The sequence below is a fragment of the Salvelinus namaycush genome, chromosome 39, assembly GCF_016432855.1.
Source record: "Salvelinus namaycush isolate Seneca chromosome 39, SaNama_1.0, whole genome shotgun sequence".
Classification (NCBI taxonomy): domain Eukaryota; kingdom Metazoa; phylum Chordata; class Actinopteri; order Salmoniformes; family Salmonidae; genus Salvelinus; species Salvelinus namaycush.
This window is the reverse complement of record NC_052345.1, coordinates 17,254,493-17,278,729: the sequence shown is the minus strand read 5'-3', so window position 1 is coordinate 17,278,729 and position 24,237 is coordinate 17,254,493. Positions and strand designations below refer to the sequence as shown.

General features: G+C 43.4%; 1 protein-coding gene across 1 annotated transcript; it reads right to left on the bottom strand.

The window, feature by feature from the left end:
• Positions 1-195: 195 nt before the first annotated feature.
• LOC120032361 (voltage-dependent calcium channel gamma-4 subunit-like) lies at positions 196-22,843 on the bottom strand. Its single transcript, XM_038978404.1, has 4 exons — positions 22,627-22,843; positions 3,812-3,895; positions 2,320-2,460; positions 196-752 (listed from the first exon to the last, which is right to left on the bottom strand). Exons 1-4 carry the CDS (start codon positions 22,841-22,843, stop codon positions 196-198), a joined length of 999 nt encoding a protein of 332 aa, XP_038834332.1.
• Positions 22,844-24,237: the final 1,394 nt, after the last annotated feature.

Below are 24,237 nucleotides of genomic sequence, written 5' to 3'. Positions count from 1 at the left end.
CAAAGACAGACGGCAATTTGTTATACCAAAAAAAGAGCACACTCCATCATATGAACTATGACCTTTCAACATGGAAGATAGTCTGTGTATTGTAGTTGCAACAATGATCCTGGGTCCTGTGCTGTCCAAGTGTTACCTTTTACAGTTTAGTGAAGTCTCCTGTATCCTACCAAGTTCAGAGATGCATTCCAACTCTCATACGGGAGTCGTTCTCCTGTTGACACCCTCCTTCAGATCTTTCTGGAAGCAGTTGTGGACCTGCAGGAAGCTTGAGTCACGCTCTGGACTACAGTACCCAGCTATCCCACTTTTCATCGTGTCCCTACTGAGGGCGTACATGGAGATCCCACCCATGGGCATTCCAAAGCTTGCTCCACTTCCTATGCCTGCTCCCCCTCCTCCTCCCATCTTAACCCCGACGGGTGAGGTCTCTCGGGACGGGTCGGTGGAGCGGGAACTGGAACGGGAGCGTCGCCGCCGGTAACGGTAACTAGGGATACGGGAGTAGGGCGAGGTGGACGAGGTGGTCTTGATGAACTCACGCCTCGCCCGGCACCGCGTCTCCTTGTTCTTCTCGATGTAGATGGTGACAGCGAGAACGCCAACAGACTCGGCCACGATGAAGGACAGAGCCCCGAAGTAGAAAGACCAGCCGTATCCATAGCTGCCCTTATTGTCCTCGTCCTTCTTGTCGCTGGGGTCACCGGCATTACTGGAGATGTAGACGATGATGCCAATGATGTTGCTTAGACCTGAGGAAATACATTGAGAAAGAGGTAGAAATGTAGGGCCTTGCACATACAGTAGCTTAGTGTTTTCAAAAGTATATACAGTATATGTAAACATCAATATGTGGGTAATGTCTACTCCAAGGCAATGCTAAATATGCAAGGAATCGCCGCCATTGCAATATTTTTTTACTTCTTATGGCTGAAGGGGCAGTATTGAGTAGCTTGGATGAAAGGTGCCCATATCAAACGGCCTGCTCCTCAGCCATAGTTGCTAATATTTGCATATTATTATTAGTATTGGATAGAAAACACTCTAAAGTTTCTAAAACTGTTTGAATTATGTCTGTGAGATTAACAGAACTCATATTGGCAGGCAAAATCCTGAGTTGAAATCAAAACAGGAAGTCAGAAATCTGAGCTTGTATGTATTCACCAGAGTCCCTAATGAAATCCACATGAGATATGAATGATTCCTAGGGGTTCCACTAGATGTCAACCATCAATAGAAATTATAATGAGACTTCTATGATGTTGTGGGAGAGAATGATAGCAGAATCAGTCAGGTGTCCATCAAGCAGCCATTTTCTGATCATGCTTTTTCCTCATGGTACTCACTTGCGTTCCATTGCTCACGAAGACAAGAAAGAATACTCCGGTTGGAACTTTATTGAAGCTATATGTTAAAAACATCCTAATGATTGATTCTGTACTTAGTTTGAAATGTTTCTTCGACCGGTAATATCACTTTTTGAAGTTTTTGTTCGATATAACGCTGAGCAGAATTAGCGTTTGGATATGTAAACCAGACGCGCTAACAAAAGAAGGTATTTGGACATAAATAACGGATTTTTTCGAACAAAACAAACATTTATTGTGGACCTGGGATTCATGGTGTGCTTTCTGATGTAGATCATCAAAGGGAATATTTATCATATATTTTCTTGTTTATGTTGACGCCATCTTTGCGGCTGTGGTGTTTAACTTTTGAGCGCCGTCTCAGATTATAGCGCGGGTTTCTTTTTCCGTAAAGTTTTTTTGTAATCTGACGCAGCGGTTGCATTAAGGAGAGGTATATCTATAATTCCATGTGTATAACTTGTATTATCATCTATATTTATGAGTATTTCTGTTGAAACGATGTGGCTATGCAAAGTCACTTGATGTTTTCGCCACTAGTGAATCTAGTCGCCTCAATGTAAACTCAGATTTTTTTATATAAATATGAACTTAATCAAACAAAACATGCATGTATTGTGTAACATGAAGTCCTATGAGTGTCATCTGAAGGTTAGTGATTAATTTTATCTCTATTCTGGTTTTTGTGAAGCTATCTTTAGCTGGAAAAAATGGCTGTGATTATTGTGGTTTTGTGGTGACCTAACATAATCGTTTGTAGTGCTTTCGCTGAAAAGCCTATTTGATTACCTTTAAAATGATATAAGACGCATGAATGTCTGAGGAATTTTAATTATGAGATTTCTGTTTTTTTGAATTTGGCGCCATGCACTTCGACTGGCTGTTGTCATATCGATCCCATTAACGGGACTGCAGCCATAAGAAGTTTTAATAGCTGTGTGACGTCACCTACCTGCAGCCACAAACAGGATGCCGGCACTGAGCAGGATGTTGTTCTTACTGCTGTAGATCCTCCCAGCCCCGACACACAGTCCTCCCAGCAACAACAAGATGTTGCTCAGGATGGGGAAGAGGCTGGAGGCCCGCACTATACCTGTATAGCACACAGCAGTTAGGATGGTTAGCATGTTTACAACGTTAGCATGAATCAAAACATTAGTATGTTTAGCATTAGCACGTTTAGCATCGCCACTAACTCACTATCTCTGTACATTTTCTGCTGTTATTGCATTATGGATGTACATAGAAGTGTGCTAGTACTTTTAGCATTATTGTTAATGCACCATTTTGGCTGCTATTGCATTACATGCATGTAGCCAACACATGTAAAGTACTAGACATTTTTGGCATCATCACTAACACACAGTTTTCAAGTTAAAAATAAAACTATGACACAAGCCCTTTTTTCTTCGTTCTTAGACTTGTTTTATAAATGTATTTTTGTAAGGGTGTTGCCAATACACAGCAGGCCGAGTGCTAACAGCGGTTAGCACGCCCTCTAACAGTCATACTGGAGACACCCTCTGCTTACTCACGCCACTCTTAAACACAGCGCTCAGTGGTGTAAAGTACTTAAGTAGTACTTAAAAGTATTTTCACTTAAGTATTTTTTGGGGGGGTATCTGTGCTTTACTTTACTAATTATATTTTGGACAACAGTTACTTTTACTCCCTACATTTTCCCTGACACACAAAAGTACTTGTTCCATTTTGAATGCTTGTAGCAGGAAAGGGAACTGGTCCAATTCACACACTTATCAAAAGAACATTGGTCATCCCTACTGCATCTGATTTGGCGGACTCACTCAATTATGTCAACGTTGGAGTGTGCCCCTGGCTATATGTACAAAAACAATTGTGCCATCTGGTTTGCTTAATATAAGGAATTTGAAATAATTTATACTTTTGATACTTAAGTATATGTTAGCAACTTCTATTTACTTTTGATACTTACGTACAGTATATTTAAAACCAAATACTTTTAGACTTTCTCAAGTATTATTTTACTGGGTGACTTTTACTTGAGTCATTTTCTATTTACGTAACTTTACTTTTACTCAAGTATGAAAATGATGTACTTTTAACACCACTGACGGCTCTATATAAACCCAGCACTTACGCCATCTGTCTCTCTCTCCACAGCTCCAATTACTGTCATGACATCATGCTGTTATGGGCCAGGGCAAAGGGAGTTATGACAGATAAAGCACCCCATGACCACTGGCTACCATTGAGTATCTATGGGCAACCATTGAGTATCTATGGGCAACCATTGAGTATCTATGGGCAACCATTGAGTATCTATGGGCTACCATTGAGTATCTATGGGCTACCATTGAGTATCTATGGGCTACCATTGAGTATCTATGGGCATTGTGTGCTTTACACACGATGATAAAGGATGAAAAGACATCTGGATGTGGTGGCGGGAGACAAGCACTTACGTAAGATGTATTCCGAGCTGTCTGTGTCATAGTTGTTATCTTCTGGGAAGTGATTGATCCGAAGGCAGCTTCCTTTGTTGATCCCTGTGGAGTCAAAAGAACCGCAGAAAGTCTGTCATAAGAGTGCACACTTCACACAGAAGGGTCGAGAAGTTGATTCTAGCTCATGCAGCTTAGTGGACATATGAAACACGGCTAATGATTTTTATACAGTACCAAGACCAAATCCATATTGTGGCAAGAACAGCTCAAATAAGCAAAGAGAAACGACAGTCCATCATTACTTTTAAGACATGAAGGTCAGTCAATATGGATTTTTTTTTGAAGTTTCTTCAAGTGCAGTTGCAAAAACCATCAAACGCTATGATGAAACATGAGGACCGCCACAGGAAATTAAGACCCAGAGTTACCTCTGCAGCAGAGGATAAGCTCATTAGAGTTTACCAGACCTAAAAATTGCAGCCCAAATAAATGCTTCACAGAGTTCAAGTAATAGAGACATCTTAACATCAACTGTTCAGAGGAGACTGCGTGAATCAGGCCTTCATGGTCAAATTGCTGCAAAGAAACCATTACTAAAGGACAACAATAATAAGAAGAGACTTGCTTGGGCCAAGAAACCTGAGCAATGGACATTAGACCAGTGGAAATCTGTCCTTTGGTCTGATGAGTCCAAATGTGAGATTTTTGGTTCCAACCGTCGTGTCTTTGTGAGATGCAGAGTAAGTGAACAGATGATCTCTGTATGTGTGGTTCCCACCGTGAAGCATGGAGGAGGTGGTGTGATGGTGCTTTGCTGGTGACACTGTCAGTGATTTATTTCGAAATCAAGGCACACTTAACCAGCATGGCTACCACAGCATTCTGCAGCGATACGCCATCCCATCTGGTTTGCGCTTAGTGGGACTATCATTTGTTTTTCAACAGGACAATGACCCAAAACACACCCCCAGGCTGTGTAAGGGCTATTTGACCAAGAAGGAGAGTGATGGAGTGCTGCATCAGATGACCTGGCCTCCACAATCCCCCGACCTCAACCCAATTGAGATGGTTTGGGATGAGTTGGACCGCGGAGTGAAGGAAAAGCAGCCAACAAGTGCTCAGCATATGTGGGAACTCCTTCAAGACTGTTGGAAAAGCATTCCAGGTGACGCTGGTTGAGAGAATGTCAAGAGTGTGCAAAGCTGTCATCAAGGCAAAGGGTGGCTACTTTGAAGAATATAAAATATATTTTGATTTGTTTAAAACTTTTTGGGTTACTACATGATTCCATATGTGTTATTTCATAGTTTTGTCTTCACTACTATTCTACAATGTGGAAAATAGTAAAAATAAAGAAAAACCCTTGAATGAGTAGTTGTTTCCAAACTTTTGACTGGTACTGTATATGTGTGTTAACTCCAATTGAGCATGGTTCAGATGGTTTAATAGTCAGAGTTGCAGGTGCTATTGCAGGGTACAGCGAAAATCATAGGCTTCGAGCTCCAACATGCAGGGGAGCAGCAGGAGAAAGAATGTCCATAAGGGGAGTAGCAGGTAAGGTAAGTGAGAGTTGAGACAACGCTATACTAATTCAATAATGGTTGTACATCAACAATGTCTGTTCATTAGAAAAATATATTATGCCTCATGACATGTCACAGTGGAAGTGAAGCTAAAATGGTTCCCAATACGCAATGCACTTCTGTGTTGACCTGTAAAGGCACTCACTAAGTAGAGAGATTAGAGATTGCAGATTTGCCGTACATTGGGGTTGCTTAATTGTCATAATTAAAAATGACAATACAAATTGATTGCCAAAGAAGAGATGCTGATTATTTTGTTTCCCCACTGATTTTCATACGAAACAAATCATTTAACCTGTGAATTGTCAATCTGCAAGAGACATTTTCTACCACTGCTAGGAAATTATGTATTCTAGTGGTTAGTGTACCACAGTTAGACAGTCCATTTTCAATATACACATCCCACCACTAGGGGCAGCAGGCTAGGTCATTTTGATCACAGGCAGGGATTGGAACCAAAATTATTTTCCAATCATTTAGTTCTGAACAGAACCATATATATATATTTTGTTCTGTTCCACTGTTCTAACCTGCAAAATAAAGTTTTGAACCAGGTCGAACCCCAAAAAGGTATGGTTTATATATATATATATATTTTTTTATATATTTTAATTTTATTTAACTAGCCAAGTCAGTTAAGAACAAATTGTTATTTACAATGACAGCCTAGAAACACTGGGTTAACTGCCTTGTTCAGGGGCAGAACTATAGCTTTTTACCTTACTAGCTCGGGGATTCGATCTAGCAACCTTTCGGTTACTGGCCCAACGCTCTAACCACTATGCTACCTGCCGCTATATTGTTCCATTCTGTCCTTTTTTAAACCTCTGAAATGTTTACATTTAGTTCAACATTAAAATAATTCACCAATCAGTGCGGATAGAGCAATCTATAGTTGCTTACATGTGCGATGGACAGACAACTGTAGGACTCGAGATGCGACAGAAATTTTGTGTATGGGGAAAGAGCGAGAGATGTTGGAGGAGGCTTGGCTTGAAGAGCTGGGCATTATTGACATGCATTATCTGAATTAGGCCCACAGAATTATACCTACAGAGAAGCAGCATCTATGGAGGAACTTTGAATGAATGAACTTCAGAGAGTTGGCTAAACGTTGAACCAGAGCGAGCTAGCTAGCTAACAAGCTGTGTGTGCAGAGCGGCACCAGAATTAAAAACACGTCTTACCTTTTTGTAGTTAATAAATCCAATGTGAAACGTGATAACTATAGTATCCTTAACTAGCATTGAAAAAGTTAATTAGAATTAAATAAATAACTTCACCCTAATTTCTGAATCCCGCTTGTAACTTCAGTAGGCTACAGTAGTTTCGGAGGGGGAGGGGCAGGTAGACTACACACATTGGCAAAGATTTCCAGCTGTCAGGTAGAGACTGGAATACATTTCTGAGTGACAGAGTAAGGGCTTTGCATAGGCACATTGTTGTGTTTTTTTTGTGGGACTGCAAAAAGTGCCCGGAACTTAAAACTTTGTCACATGCGCCGAATACAACAGATGTAGACCTTACCATGAAATGCTATTTCTATTTTCTTAAAACGACATTGTTGGTTAAGAAAATATTTACTACATGAACTAAATAAAAAAATAATAACACAATAAAATAACAATAATGAGGGGTACCGAGTCAATGTGCGGGGGTACAGGTTAGTCAAAGTAATTTTTACATGTAGGTAGGAGTAAAGGGATTATGCGTAGATAATAAACAGCGTGTAGCAGCAGTGTAAAAACAAAAGACGGGGGTGTCAATGCAAATATTTTAGGTGGCCATTAATTATTCAGCAGTCTTATGGCTTGGGATTAGAAGCTGTAAAATAACGTTATTAACTGGTTCCCATGATTTTAAAAGAACGGTTCTGTTCCGGAACAGTATAGATCACTTTCGTTCCAGGTTCTGATTCTGTTACTACAAATGTGTTGTTATTTTCTGTTCTGTTCCCTGAACTGGTTCCATCCCTTGCTTACAGGTAGGTACAAGTGATTGACAGGCAATGGTAGAGTGAGAGGTAAATTGAGTAGCCTCTCATCCCGGAAGGGTTTACCTGTGTTTGTTTGGACACTTCATTTGATATGCCCGTTTGTAAAAAAATAAATAAAAAATAAATAAATAATTGATTGTCGTTTAGGTCACTATCTATGAACATTGATAACCTGCTTGGACTGGCTGACCAAGCTTAGCCTGAACCCTGGAGAGAACAATGTCTGCCATAAGGTCACATGCATTGCTTAACTGACTTCTCACGTGAAATGCACACATTTATATCAGATTATGGATGACTTAGGTAGACCTAGGTCCCCTAGATGTAGCAAGCTAAGTTTCACCCCCATATTTGAAACCAACTGAGGACAGGAAAGTCCGTCTGCACACCCACAAAAGAGTTCTGATGTTCTTCAGCCCCAAGGCAAAAACTTCCATTCAAAGAGTTTGACTCTTGGTTAAGAAAATCTTCTCTGCACTTTTAAGAGAATAAAACATGGCGGTGACATGAATATTGAAACGTTTCTCACTTTCCACTGAAATTGCTGCCTCAACCAGAGGTTGGGAACTCTCAAGTCAAGTGTGCGAAAGAACAAGGACTAACTTCACGCTTGGACTAAATTCACTCTAAAACAGATATCAATCATTTATGAGACAAGATAGTAATGTAAACATGTCTTTTAAGTGGTTTAATGGTCTGTGTGGTGATTCTATATTTCTATGATTGGTGTCTCCAAGACACTGCAGATGTTTATTCTTCCCCTCTAATCAGGAACTGATTCAGGACACCAGGTGAGTGGAATCTATGAACAATCAGTGACTTTAATGGCTACCCGGACTATGGCAATGACCCTTTTTTTTACACTGACTCTGCACACTCACTGGACTCTACCCACACATTCACACATACTTACACTGACACAAACACAAAACACACTCTCCACACATGCTGCTACTACTTTGTTTATTATCTATCCTGATTGCGTAGTCACTTTTACCCCAAACTACATCTACATATTACCTCAACTACCACTACCTAATTTGCTCCCAAGTGGCACAGCGGTCTAAGTCACTGCATCTCAGTGTTAGAGGCGTCACTACAAACCCTGGTTCGATTCCAGGCTGTATCACAACCGGCCGTGATTGGGAGTCCAATAGGGCGCCGCACAATTGGCCCAGCATCGTCCGGGTTAGGGTTTGGACGGCCGTCATTGTAAATAAGAATTTGTTCTTAACTGACTTGGTTAGTTAAATAAATGTTAAAATAATAAATACCCCTGCACATTGACTCGGTACCAGGACTCCTTGTATATAGCAAAATTATTGTTATTTATAGTTTTACTATTTATATTTTTATTTGCAAATGTTCTTACTTTATAACTCTGCATTGTTGGGAAAGGGCTCGTAAGCATTTTGCAGTTTGGAGCAACTACCACCAAACAGACTCCACTGTCACAATGGAAATCAATGAAAAGGCTACAACCAGGACACCCAACTTGAAAGGGAGACCCCTAAAACGCCTCCAAACTAGGCCCCCTGGTCTGGGCACAACCCCCACATATCCCATGGGCCCAAAAGCGGCCCACACTCCAATTTAAAACCAACAGAACACAGCTGGAGTGCACCTCTCTATAACACATTACATAGCCCATGGGAGAACGGTGACACAGTCACCCAACTTCAACAGCATTGGAAACATTGAAAAACACCTCACAGGAACAAAACTCTGGGCTGGTTACAACCCCAACATAGGATACTTCTACCTCCTATAGCCCCAGGACCCTAACTCACACTCACAAAGAACCAAGGCCAACAGAACACAAGAGCCCACCGATCTCTACCGTTACAATGAAGTCTATGGGAAATCGATAACATAGACACCTGACTTTACAGACATCCTAAGACCTTCAAAACACTTCCAAAACGGACCCCCTGGTCTGGGCACCTACCTAACATGGCAAACCACTGCCCCAAACACCCCCTGGGCATAGGAAAGGCCTACACCCAAAATCTAAATCAACATCGTATAATCAGAGCCCACCGCTCCCAACGCACCATACAAAGTCAATGGAAGAGAGAGAGAAAGACAGCTAGTCACCCGACTTCAACATGATGGTGGGACCACAAAACACCTCAGAAAAACTTCTACACGGGATGGCTCCAACCCCCTTGGGTTATACCATTACCTCTGACACCTCCCGGACCTGCCACCCTTGGAACAGGCAATTGGCACTTAAAAGAATAGAGGATGAGCCCACCGCTCCCTAACACTAACACACAGGTCAATGGCACACAAGAGGTCTAGACTACCATCTTTGAGGACACAGTGAGGATCTTCTACACCCCTCAGGAACTCCACCAAGGGCTCACTTTATCACACGGAGTGGCACTCTTACCTCCTGGACCGATTCATTGGTCCACAACGGAAACAGCACCAAAAAAGGTAAGGGCACCCGCTCCAATGCAATTTCCCGTATGGAAAAACGTTACAAGCCTTCACCATTTGTAATCAATGGAACAGGCCCTCCATCTCAATAACGCAGGATCCCCATACCACCGGATCTCCATATGACATTGACATCCCAAACTAGCCACAATGGATGCTGCATTTTGATTGGACGAATCGGCCATACACCTCACATGCTCAGTGCATGAACACATCATGCACCAATAGGAATCCTCGACACCTATTAGACCACGCCCTTCTCTCTATAAAAGAAGAGCATATGTTCAGTCTCAGCACCCCTTGGTCGAAGTACTTCGAGGAGACTGACTTTAAAAAAAGATACCAACGAAAGAACGATAATACAACGACTACCGATCAGGACTTCAACGACCTCCATGCCCAGCATGAGGAACACAGGCACTTCTACGTCTACCTCTGAATCCCGAAGACGCTAAGAAGGACAACCAGATGCTTTACCTGGTCAACGACGATCCTTCAGACCCTCTACCTCCTATAAAAGGAGACGCACCGATGGGCCACCGGAAACATTTTCCGGCCAGCAACCACGTCTCATCTCCGGAACATCACATAATCAACGAATAAATGGACCTCCGGATGCGCCTCCCGGTCGTCAATTTCATCCAACAATGGGAGATCTCTCTCCCCTGCATGACCTCTACCCCCACAGACCCCTTGGGTCCGGCAACCCGATATCAACACCAACACATGAGATAAAGTCGGACGAGCGGAGGAACCGCTGGAAGCTTTTCCCAGCTGGAAACTTGACACCACTTCTACCCGATTCAGCACCCATCAGGGCAGAAGAACCAACAGAACACCGGAAGCTCCTCCCGGTCAACACACCACTCAACTGAGGACACCTACTCCACAGTCTGTGTACTACCACCGCTCCTCACCCAACGAGGGAGGCGACACCAACACGGGTCAACGGACCCCCTTTGGTACAGGCAGATACCACCACGAGACAACCTACAACAGACACTCCCACTACACAGGAAGACCAAGGACAACCAACACAGCGGAACCCGACTGGACAGCCCTCTGACACCAGTACGGCACCACTGACCCCAACGTCCATCGCAACAAGAACAGGACGGAGCACCAACACATACTGGGACCCCATCCCCGCCCTACTACGACCACTAGACTCCCAACTGGTTGGAAAGATCCACCTTACTCTATAGAGCAGCCCACTCAGCGACGGGCGGACCGATCCCCGGTCTGGTACCGCTATAGTGATGCCTCCAGAGGTGGTACTGAACCCCATACCACGAGCAGTCTCGGACTACACTACACAAGAGACCACCATGACCACCATGACCACCACTCCTTCTACTACAGGGACCTCGGACGCTTCACAAACCATCTCCTACCCCTCCCCACTCCCCCTAAAGGGATCAGGGAGCCGCACCACCAAGGAGGTTCTCCCTACGGCAGACCCGAATCACAGTAAGGTCAGACCGGGAAGCAACCCCTCATCCTCCTTCCACCCCAGCATCAACACTACAGTGAGGATCACCTCTAAGCTCATCAGAGCCCGACACCATCTGGAGACGATCAGCCAATATCTCTCAGGCGGTCCCCTACCACCGCGGTGCCAACGAAAGGCGAGGTAATTGATCTCCCTCTTCACCCCATCATGGGCAACGGATGTCTCCATAAGGAACTATCCCTCGCCTCAACTCTATTGATGAGATGCAACCATGAGGTCTTGGAAAGACACTACAGCACGGAGGAGGAAAGGATGTACTCCTCCCTCGGCAGCTACACCAACTGCACAGATTGGAAGGAGGCATGGTGCTTAGGCACCAGATTGGCACAGAAACAACTCAGTAGCCCACTACTAGAACCCCTACTCGAGGACATCCGGGGCTCACTCCCCAGCAACTGGCCTACTCAGGACCACAGCCACTTCAACCCTCCCCTCACCTGTAACATAACGGGCAGCGAGGCTGAGGACAGCAACACTCGTCCAAGACACTAATACACAGAGAGCCTCAGAGGAAGGAAGCCCATCACCACACTCCAGGACTAACAGACAGTCTGTTAGTCCTAGATTGGCTCACCACACAACACAGGACAGGAAAAAAAAAACTCAGACAGCTCGACGAGGAAGAAAAAGACCTTACCACGGCGACAGGCCCTCTCCATCATCCCCGGAACCCCAAAGACCCGGCCATACCCAGACCAGGGTGGCACAGGGAGGGCTTCTGATGAGGAACACGACCCGATCCCAGTTCAGATCATGCCCTGACCAGGGTGACTGTACGGGAGGAGACTGAGGAAGTGAAGGTGGCCTCTGAGCCTTCCCAACCCGACCATGCCCAGACCAGGGTGGAACGGGTGGTAACTCAGCAGGAACAAGGGGAACAGCCGAACCTCAATCCTTTCCTCTCAACCACTGGGGAAGAAGGAGATGAGGCTAAGACAGACCACGGCCTTAAAATACCGAAGGTATGTCTGGTACCCTACAGACCAAGACCCACTCGTAACTCTGGAACCAGACAAGGGATAGATCGGACGATCAACCTGCTCGCAGCTAAGGGAGACGTCCTCCCCACCTTCAAGGATCCCACAGTCAGCCCTCCTGCAATCTCAGGACAGCACTGGAACACCACTGAAAACGAACCACACAATGGCGACACCTTAAATCCAGCAACATTGGTTAACCCAACCGGACACCCACACTACACCCCAGGGACACCCCAAAAAAATCTCTCTACAACTCCGGAACCACCTAATACCAACTCGGTTATGACTCTCCTCTTCCACCGCCCCATCGCCATCTACGTCTCTGTCATCCCAACCAACCCATTCCACTCAACACATTAGGACGCCATCCCACAACACCATCACGGATTACACCACACCTGAAAGGGTGGTGTCATTGTAAATAAGAATTTGTTCTTAACTGACTTGTAAAGGTTAAATAAAAAAATTAAACAAAGATCACAGGAAACGCCAACAATTCAACCATATCAACAGCTCAGGCCATGAGACACAGGGCTGCAGTGACCACGGGTCCTGTCGAGTCTTCTGCGGCGGCTAATGGAATAGGTTTGCCGTGACCACGGATCCTTCCAAAAATCTGATAAAGACCCTCCGCCCCTGCCAAACACTGAGGGTTGCCATGACCATGAGCCTTACATAACTTCTGGTCCGAGCCATCGACTCATCACAACCAACATGAACCATCACAACAACCGACTTAACTACGTCACAGGCTCGGACTGAGACATCAGAGGTTGCCAGTACCATGGGCCTCTACACGTCTCTGACGAGGGGTGATAGCGAAGAGTTGCCACAGACCATGGACCCTTCCACCTTAAGGCTATCCACCGACGCCGGACAACGAGGGTTGCCATGACCATGGGCCCTACACCTACCTCGGCCCGAGCCTCTGACAAACACACAGGACCAACAACACCACAACTACATCATATCAACTCAACTAGATCTACACTCTACCCAACAAGCTATATGACCAGGGTTGCACATTTTGGGGAATATTCAGAGGTGGAAACTTTCCGTGGGAATTAACGGAAATATATGCAAATTAATATTAATAGCATTTAAATGTAGATGTTTTTTGCATTGGATATATTCACCATATCATATGGAGACAAACATAAACCGTTTACCTTATCAGAAGTAGACAATTGCAAATGATTAACTCCTTCCAATAGAAATAAAAAAACAATTTAGTTACGAATTGAACTTTAATTAAATTAGTTGACTCTTCACATGGGATGATTTCACTGAACAACAAAAGAAATGGAATATTGAATGATCCCCAATGATCCATCGCATCTCCCAAAAACGTTTTCAACATACATCTGTAAAATTATAGTTTCTAGACTAACGTCTTCCTCTCAGGCTTCCATGTCTTCTCCTTGGACCTCCTCAATATCCACCTCAACAGTGAAGTGGGCAGGGCAGTACGGATTTCTTCTCTTACATCTGCAAGCAGAGTCTGAACATCAGACAGGATGGCATTGTCTCCCTCAATACGTGCAATGGCTACTGCTATAGGTTTCAGGCTGCTTACCACTCTCTCCCAAAATACATCATCCAGGAGGATCCTCTTGATGGGAATGTCCATATCGGCAGACTGTGTTATGGGCATTTCTTGGAGAAACTCCTTCCCCTCCAGGAGACATGATAACAACACCACCCCAATGGGTGTTGCTGGGCAGCTTCAATGTGGTGCTGTTATTCTTCTCACTTTGCTTGGTGAGGTAGATTGCTGCTATAACTTGATGACCCTTCACACACCTAACCAATTCCTTGGCTTTCTTCTAGAGTGGATTAATTGTTTTCAGTGCCATGATGTCCTTGAGGAGCAGATTCAATGCATGAGTAGCACAGCCAATGGGTGTGATGTGAGGGTAGGACTCCTCCACTTTAGACCAAGCAGCCTTCATGTTCGCAGCATTGTCTGTCACCAGTGGAAAAACCTTCTGTGGTCCAAGGTCATTGATGACTGCCTTCAGCTCATCTGCAATGTAGAGACCGGTGTGTCTGTCCCTCGTGTCTGTGCTCTTGTAGAATACTGGTAGAGGGGTGGAGATGATGTAGTTAATTATTCCTTGCCCACGAACATTCGACCACCCATCAGAGATGGTTGCAATACAGTCTGCTTTCTCTATGATTTGCTTGACCTTCACTTGAACTCTGCATCCAGCAAATGAGTAGATAAAGCATGTCTGGTTGGAGGGGTGTATGGTGGGCGAAGAACTTTCAGAAATCTCTTCCAATACACATTGCCTGTGAGCATCAGAGGTGAACCAGTTGCATACACAGCTTGAGCAAGAGATTCATCAGCATTTCTCTGACTACATTTGATTGGGTCAAAAAAACTTCTGATTCCAGGAGGACCATGAGCTGTTGCTATCGATAAGGTGTCTGATTCATCATTTTCACCTCGAATAGAAGTAGAGGGACTTTTGTCAGAGGTTGCTTGTTGTGAGCGCTGAGGAAACTTTATGCACTTGGCCAGATGATTCTGCATCTTTGTTGCATTCTTCACACATGATTTGGCACAGTATCTGCAAATGTACACAGCTTTTCCTTCTACATTAGCTGCAGTGAAATGTCTCCACACATCAGATAGTGCCTGTGGCATTTTCCTGTAAAGATTATAATTTTTTTTTGTAAAACAACAACAAATACAATTCCATGTACAGATAAAAAGTTAAGCAGTTGGATTAAACAACTCCTTTATAAGATAAATGTTTTAAAATGAAACATGTATGGAAACAGGTGAATTAACACTCCTCAGTTAGCAGGCTCAAGCAAGCTAAACCCCACATGGTAGCAAAAACTAACTAGCAGAAATTGTTAACAAGTTAGAAATGATTTAAACACACTTTGCTGTAGGCTACTATTTACTAGTTAACAAAAAATAATGTATGTCATATAAAATATATTCACCCCATCCAGTATTGTAATCAAAACTTACCAGAAAACATGTAGTCTTTGGCTCAGACAGTGTAGTAGTGTGGGCTCAATAGGATATCATTAGTGTGCAAGATCTTGAGAATCAGCTGTACATGTGATGGAAGAATGAACTATGCATGCAGAGGGTTGCAATTCCATTGAATTGGGGATAGTTTAACCAAAATATGCCACAAGACCTAGAATTGCCTTGTGTAACCCACAAAAAAAGGTTCACTGTTATAAGCTAACTTTTTTGATGGATTTAAGCAAAATTCCCCATATTCCCGGGGTTAACTTCACATTGAACATTTTCCCCAAAATTCCGGAAATTTACCGGAAAGTTTCCGACCCATTGCAACCCTAGACGCAACAGCAGGGCCCCTTTGTCATTAGCCACAGAGGGAACAACAAATAAAACACTCTGAGGTAACAACCCTCCTGTGTTTCAACACAAATAGATCTACACTCTACTCAACAAGCTATATGACCAGGGACGGACGCAACAGCAGTTCTCCTCTGTCATTAGCCACCGAGGGAGCAACAAAAACACACAGAGGTGATAACTCTCCTACATTTCAACACAACATCTACTCACACCCTTCCACACACCCACCCACCTACTCAGCAACCTATGAAAAGACAACTCTACAACCCACCAACACGCTCACCAGACTGAGAGGACTAACACTCCTGCAGCCTTCGTTCCTCTCGCCGGTGCACCTGGCCTTCCCTAAAGCAACTAGGCCCATCCAAATCCAAACATGAGGGCGCAAACTACAGTATTGGAAGTAATTATCCAGCGGCCCATGGGACTGGACGGTGGGTCTTCCCCATCTTTAAGACCTTGAGCGAACCTGCCACCGCTGCACCTTGGAGCCAGATGAGAGTGCCCTAGGAGTATGCGGGGTAGACTAGCGGCCAACGATACACCTTCACCCAGCAGAGCTACCCGGACAGCGCCAGCCTTCTGCCTCTTTAGAGTTTACTCGAGGAAATTGCCCAAGAATGGCTGGTGGCATGGGATGTCTCTGATGGAGTGTTGGTGAAATGGGCTTTGGGATTGCGGTTGTGAGGCTGGTTGGATGTACTGCCAAAATCTCGAAAACAACATTGGAGGTGGCTTATGGTAGAGAAATGAACATTCAATTATCTGGCAACAGCTCTGGTGGACATTCCTGCAGTCAGCATGTCAATTGCACGCTCACTCAACTTGAGACATCTGTGGCATTGTTGTGACAAAACTGCACATTTTAGTGGCCTTTTATTGTCTCCAGCACAAGGTGCACCTGTGTAATGATCATGCTGTGCACCTGTCAGGTGGATGGATTATCTTGACAAAGGACAAATGCTCTGACAGTGATGTAAACAAATGTGTGCACAAATTGAGAAAAATAAGCTTTTTGTGCGCATGGAATATTTATGGGATCTTTTTATTTCAGCTCATGAAACATGGGACCAACACTTTACATGTTGCGTTTATATTTTTGTTCAGTATAGAATAGGCTATCCCTACTGCAGAAAATAGCTGATTTCCTCATATCCAAAGGCCTACCTGTCATTTAGCAGGAGGAATGTAGTAAGGTCCGGAATATAAATGCATATTGATCTGCATATCATTGTGGCAGTAAGGGGGAAACACACTATGAAACCATCTTTAACTTACTCTTCAGATAACTTTACGCTGTATATTTCACACATACTTACTCTACCTCCCTCACACACCTTCTCTCTCACACACATCCTCTCTCTCTCTCTCTTACACACACAGACATCACTCTCTCTTGACATGAATTGTAGCCCAATGCTCTAACAAAACCCTAAGGAGGTATCGCTCGGCCTATAGAAGTGTCTATGTGCGTATCAGCTAAGCGTACAGAGTCATGATTTACCCAGGAGATTTAGAGGAAGACATAATTAGCATTGGTTCTGATGTACGCTGTAGTGTTGGATACAGGGCAGTACTCTCAATCTATTATGGACTCACAAGGTCTCACTCGCTCACACACACACTGCTCCCAACTTAGAAAATAATTGAAGGAACACCGGAAAAATATAGATTTTTTATTTAAGATATAGTTTTGAATTATTTATATTAGGCATATGCATCTTACCTTTGAAGCACATTCCTTTGAGTAGGCAATCCTTTCCTTTTCAATCCACATTGACTATTGGTCAAGTTACCAGGAAGTTTAGCTAGCTAGCTAGGTAACATGACTGAACAAAGTAGTTTATCAAAACAACAATCAGCGGCCCATTAGTAGTTTAAAATGGCCTGTGACATGGTTTATGAAATTATATGAAATGTGAGACGGGGTTTTCAGCGACATAAAGGTGCAAGCATGACTGTCGATATGCTCCGCTTTCCCTCTATGGCACTGAGGCTGCGTGACTAGCCTAGTCTCATAGACTACACGTAACAAAGTCATCTAAATCCGGGACACTCAAATTAGTATGATATGTGACGTTTAGTATGGTTGCATAAGATAGTTACTTAAGGCAAACACGGAAGTAGGGTGGTTGGGCGGGCATATTATGCGAACGTCTAGCAACACAAAAGGTTGCGAGTTCAAATGTCATCACAGATAACTTTCACATTTTAGCTAATTAACAACTTTTCAACTACTTACTACTTTTTAGTTACTTTGCAACTTCTTAGCTAACCCTAACCTTAAATTTAGCTAACCCTACCCTTAACCTTAACTCCTAAACTTAACCTTAACCCTAACCCCTAGCCTAGTTTACGTTAGCAAGCTAGCTAATGTTAGCCACCTAGCTAGAATTCGTAACATATATACGTAAATTTGTAACATATTGTAACTTTTTGCAAATTCGTAACATATGTTACAAATTAAAATTTGTATATCATACAAAATGGGAGATGGATATCCACAAATTAATTCATACCATACGAAATGTAACATATCATACTAAATGGAGTGTTTCGGATTTACGTAAGGAATAATATACGAAATGCTCTGAGACCAGGTTGGCTTCATAGCCAGACTGGCCTTTGCTCTTGGTTCTAACAATGAAAAGATACAATGTATCCACTTCGCTCGCACTACGAGCCACTCCAATAATTAAACAAATGTAACAACAAAAGATTCCTCAGTGTCTGCCGAGCCCAGCTCGCATCAGGGCTAGATTTGATTTGTTTTATTTTTTTTGTACTTTTACCCCTTTTTCTCCCCAATTGGTAGTTAGTATTGTCCCATCGCTGCAACTCCTGTACGGACTCGGGAGAGGCGATGGTCGAGAGCCAGGCATCCTCCGAAACATGACCCTGCCAAGTCGCACTGCTTCTTGACACACTGCTCGCTTAACCCAGAAGCCAGCCGCACCAATGTGTCGGAGGAAACACTATACAACTGGTGACTGAAGTCAGCTTGCAGGCGCCTGGCCTGCCACAAGGAGTAACTAGAGCGCGATGGAACAATGAAATCCCGGCTGGCCAAACCTTCCCCTAAACTGGATGAAGCAGGGCTGCCTCATGGGTCTCCTGGTCACAGCCAGCTGTGATACAGCCTGGGATCGAACTCGCGGCTGTAGTAACACCTCAAGCACCCGTGATGCAGTGCCTTAAACCGCTGCGCAACTCGGGAGGCTTTTTTTTTTTTTTTACCTCTCAGCGCACGGTCTAGTTTCCTGAATTTCCGCCTCTGACGTGCCCAAAGTAAACTGCCTGTTATTCAGGCCCAGAAGCTAGGATATGCATATCATTGGTATAATTGGATAGAAAACACTCTGTTAAAATAATGTCTGTGAATATAACAGAACTGATATGGCAGGCAAAAACCAGAGGAAAATCCATTCAGAATATTTTTTTGTTGAGCTCCCAATGACTTCCAATGCAATGCTATTGAAAGATCTAATTTCCGCCTCCCAGATTGCAGTTCCTATGGCTTCCACTAGATATCAACAGTCTTTATACAAGGTTTTAAGCTTGGTGAGCGTCAAGGAAAAAGTAGTCTTTTTGCGCGCGTGAACGAGGGCGCGCTCTTCGTTCTTTTCCTTTGCTATTGAACATAGTATTCTCCGTATGAAATATTATCGTTTATTTAGATATTAGACAACCTGAGGATTAATAAAAAACATTGTTTTACTTGTTGGGATGAACTTTGCTGGTAACTTTTTGGAATCCTTTGTATGCATGTTGAAGGAGTGGATTATTAAATTCAATGGCGCCAACTAAACAACACTTTTGGGATATAAAGAAGGACTTTATCGAACAAAACGACCATTCATTGTGTTGCTGGGACCCTTGGGATTGCAAACAGAAGATCTTCAAAAGTAAGTGATTTATTTTATCGCTATTTTTGGATTTTGTGACGCCTGTGCTGGTTTGGAAAATATGTTCATGTGAGGCGCTGTCCTCAGACAATCGAATGCAATGCTTTCGCCGTAAAGCCTTTTTGAAATCTGATAACGCAGTTCGATTACCAAGATTCTAAGCTTTTGAACCATGTAAGACACTTGTATTTTCATGAATGTTTCAGATTACGATTTTTTATTTTGAATTTGGCGCTCTGCAATTTCACCGGATGTTGTCGAATTTGATCAAGCTAGCGGGATCCGTGCGCTAAGAGGTTTTTTAACTGATGGAGATGTGCAGAAAGAGCTAACAGAGAGAAGCAGATGAGTAGGGGAGAACGGGAGAGCAAGGGGGTTTCTCTCCCGTCTGTCAGTCATCACTAGTTACCACAGCCACAAAGTCATATAACCAGCTTAATTCTACAATTTCTCTTCTTAAAATGTGATTTTAAATCTAACCATAACCACACTAACCTTATGCCTAACCTAAGCTTAAATTAAGACCAAAAATAAATAAATAAAAATTCATGAATTTTTACGATATAGACAATTTCGACTTTGCCTGTGGTAACTAGTGGAAACTCAGTCTGTCTGCCTGCGAGACAACAGTTCATCCTTTATTACTCAGCATAGCATTGCCATGGCAACCTCCTCCTGGTGCCCAAGAAGCACATTGCATGCCTACATCTCAGAGGAGCTCTTGGACATCTTACTAATGTTTTCATACGGGGACTGGCGGGTGTGCGCGTAGACCTGCGTACACACACAACAACACCATGATTTTAAACCCCCAAAATGTGTTTTGCTAGCTATAAACAGTCTCTCACGACGCCCCTTTGCTTATTACAAACATCATTCAACAATTACCTCACAGAGCAAAACACCCAACAAGACCCATGAATCATCCTCATTATCATCAAGAAGTCGTTCTTATTCAGTCTGGAAAGCAACAATAGCTACTCAAAATCAAAAGCCATTCAAAAACACAAAGAAAGAACCCATCAGAGAGAGACTGACAGTCATTCAACAGGTTCTCATCTACTTAGAAGGAAGTAAATAAGACCCCTCCCACTTTCGCTCTCACTCTCTCTCTTTGAAGTGCGTCATCTCGTCTCCCGTCGACACCGAGAGAGACACAGGAGGGCAGCGCTGGTTAAGTGGGAGTTCTTGTTTGATTTACGGCGAGCTGGGAACAAGACTCAAGTTGTTCCGTGCGCGTCTTAAAAGCCTCCCCTGTGCTCTCCCGCAGCGAAGAACATTTTGTTTTACAAGGCACTAAATAAAGAGCTTTCCATTTGGAACACTTCGTTTAAGAGATGAGCAGTGTGAGGCCAATTTAGTAATTTATAGTTCGCTACATACATGTTAGGGGTTGGAGAAAAGTAGAGAGGGTGGAGAAAGGGAAAGAGGATTGTGGGTAATGTTGCCACTTGACATTGTGTTGCCTAGCTGTGGACATGCATGGAATAGCAATACTTGAGAATTGTATTTTTTTTTGTCAACCTTCACTTTTCTCGCCCTCTTTCTCGCTCTCTCCATCTCTCTGTGGGTGTCTGTGTGTTAGTGTTCTTCTTTGCCACTGAATAATTTAACTTATCAGTCTGTAGCTTGAAATTTATGCTGTTACTCAAAACATATTGACTGTGGAAGTTGGAAATGGTCTTCTCCAGTTGCGTTAGTATTCTCTCAAGGGAGTCATCGCTTCCGCTGCGCTATGTGAAGACACGTTTCAGCGCCACGCACAATGGACAGCACCAAATCAGCCGGCTCGATTTTCATGCGCACTTGATTCCACTTTGTAGAAACGAGTTTTATTCAATACTTCACTTGCTAACCTACAGAAGAAATAACAAGTAATATTTACCTAACAAATCACGTTTGTATCATATAGCAAGGTTTGATAATCAAAATGACAAGTGGAAGTGTCCATCTTTCCCCAGGCCAATTTACGCAAGTGCACTACAGTTCGCTTGCAGTTCGCTAGAGAATAATTTCCCAATCGCAACACTACAGCGGTTAGCTGCTGCATATTTATTAACGTGGTTGATTTCGCCTAACAATGACGCAAGTCATCTCAAAGAGCTGGCTAGTGGCTACGTCAATGGAGAAGAGTAGATAACTGGGTTTTGGTGGGAAAAAGTAGAGACCCAACATCCATTAATTATCCATTATGTCATGTAGATGCTATTTTCATCTGGATGTGACCAAATCGAAGGACACCACTTAACAGATTTACTGTATTGATAAATACAATTCTCAGCACCTGGTTCAAATGGGTAGACATTATAAATTAAGTTGACTGAATCTTTCATTGCTGTGTATCTCTCTTAGCAAAGCCCAACCCAGGTCTTATGTTGAAACGAGAAAGTCACTTACATATTCGTTCCATCTCGTGTTGGTGAAAAACATACATGCTTTGAATTTGGTTAAAGTTAACCCTATTTGCAGATAACTATTTCTAAATCTCACTCATGTTTCCATAGCAATGTCTTAGGTGTAGTTGCCAAGCAACAGCATCACATACACTGAACTGGGTGGACAAAGAACCGCCGTTTGGAGAAGCGCATCTAAACAGTCTGAAGTTAAACTCGTAGTTTTGCACTCCTAAAAGTAACAGCCATTGATTATAAACGGGTTGAGTAGGCTATGAATTAGTTCTATTGCACATTTCCATACAGCCGTGCATTATGCATGTACAGTATATGGTAACGAGGCCACGTCATATCCGAAGCGAAAATATAAAGTAGGCCTAATACATTGCTTTACGCACAGGGATACATCACGGTATAACGCGCCCACAATTACTGAGCGTGCACGCACGAGTAGCCTACACCAGCTTCTATCAAACGCCTTAACAACTTTTCCCTTTGTGCGTGGACAGTTTATTTCAGTGTAGAAAAGGTTTTTGTCACCTATGTTTTTCCCCAAACGCCCCCAACACACAAAGTATTCAATGATTCATACATCAGAAACTTTACAATAATAACCAAATGGAGAAAAAAAACTCAAAATAATAGACCAGAAACGTGACAAAGTACCTTCTATACAACAAATCCGCCACAGTCCGGAGTGCGTCAGGTCGCCTCTAGTTTTCTTGGGTTGTATGTCGTCCGTGGTGACATTGGTGGCGTTACATATGTACGCCCGAGAATAGAGCCAGTAGTCGGTCCCAATAGCTATTGTCATCAGACTGAAGGCTGCAAAAGCGCCCACGATGGTCAGCAGTATCTGACACCCACGGTCACACCACGCCATGACGCCTCATAATAATCCACAACGGGCTATAAACACAGTTAGAGGCACGCGCTCTAACCATATGGCGAATTGGTGCGGCAGAATATGGCTATCGTTGCCGTTTTTTTCCTAGAACATCACTTTCATGTAAACTTCAACTGGAGTGCTTCTTATTAATGGTTAAGTTCGGTAGCTTTTTCCTTTCCACGCTTCTCATGGATTTAATTCCCGAAAGTTCACATCGCAGAAGTCGTTGATTCCTCCACAGGTCGAATTTCATAAACTTGGACGTTTTCCACCCCCAAGAATGGAATGGTGTTTTTCGATGTGGGAATTGCTTTCGCTACTCAAATGAATTAATTTGCCAAAAGAGCGCAACATCTTCTACCAAGACCACACCTTCTATGCAGCTAACCAATGAGAGACGACAATGATGGGTCTCGAGTCGGCATCAGAAAGATACAACATAACAACTGATATCTAACAAGGCAAACCCAATGGCATATGTGGGTATATGAAAATATACTGAACAAAAATATAAACGCAACATGCAACAATTTCTAAGATATTACTGAATTACAGTTCATATAAGGAAATCAGTCAATTGAAATACATTAAATAGGCCCCAATCTATGAATTTCACATGACTGGGAATGCAGATATGCATCTGTTAGTCACAGATACCTTTTTTTTTTTAAAGGTAGGGGCGTGGATCAGAAAACCAGTCAGTATCTGGTGTGACCACCATTTGCCTCATGCAGCGCGACACATCTCCTTCACATAGAGTTGATCAGGCTGTTGATTGTGGCCTGTGGAGTGTTGTCCCACTCCTCTTCAATGGCTGTGCGAAGTTGCTAGATATTGGCGGGAACTGGAACATGCTGTCCTACACGTAACTCCAGAGCATTCCAAACATGCACAATGGGTGACATGTCTAGGACATGAACTGGGACATTTTCAGCTTCCAGCAATTGTGTACAGATCTTTACGACATGGGGCCGTGCATTATCATGCTGAAACATGAGGTGATGGCAGCGGCTGAATGGCACTACAATGGGCCTCAGGATCTCGTCACGGTATCTCTGTGCATTCAAATTGCCACTGAAAAAATATGCAATTGTGTTCGTTGTCAGTAGCTTATGCCTGCCCACACCATAACCCCACCGCCACCATGGGGCACTCTGTTCACAACGTAGACATCAGCAAACCGCTCGCCCACACGACGCCATGCACGTGGTCTGCGGTTGTGAGGCCAGTTGAACGTACTGCCAAATTCTCTAAAACGATGTTGGAGGCAGCTTATGGTGGAGAAAGGAACATTCAATTCTCTGGTAACAGCTCTGGTGGACATTCCTGCAGTCAGCATGCCAATTGAACACTCCTTAAAAACTTGAGACATCTATGGCATTGTGTTG

Coding starts and splice junctions, on each gene's coding strand:
- LOC120032361 (XM_038978404.1), bottom strand. CDS start 22,843: ATGGCGTGGTGTGACCGTGGGTGTCAGATACTGCTGACCATCGTGGGC. Junction 3,896..22,626: donor GCGGATTTGTTGTATAGAAG/GTACTTTGTCAC, acceptor TTGACTCCACAG/GGATCAACAAAGGAAGCTGC. Junction 2,461..3,811: donor CAGCTCGGAATACATCTTAC/GTAAGTGCTTGT, acceptor TGTGCTATACAG/GTATAGTGCGGGCCTCCAGC.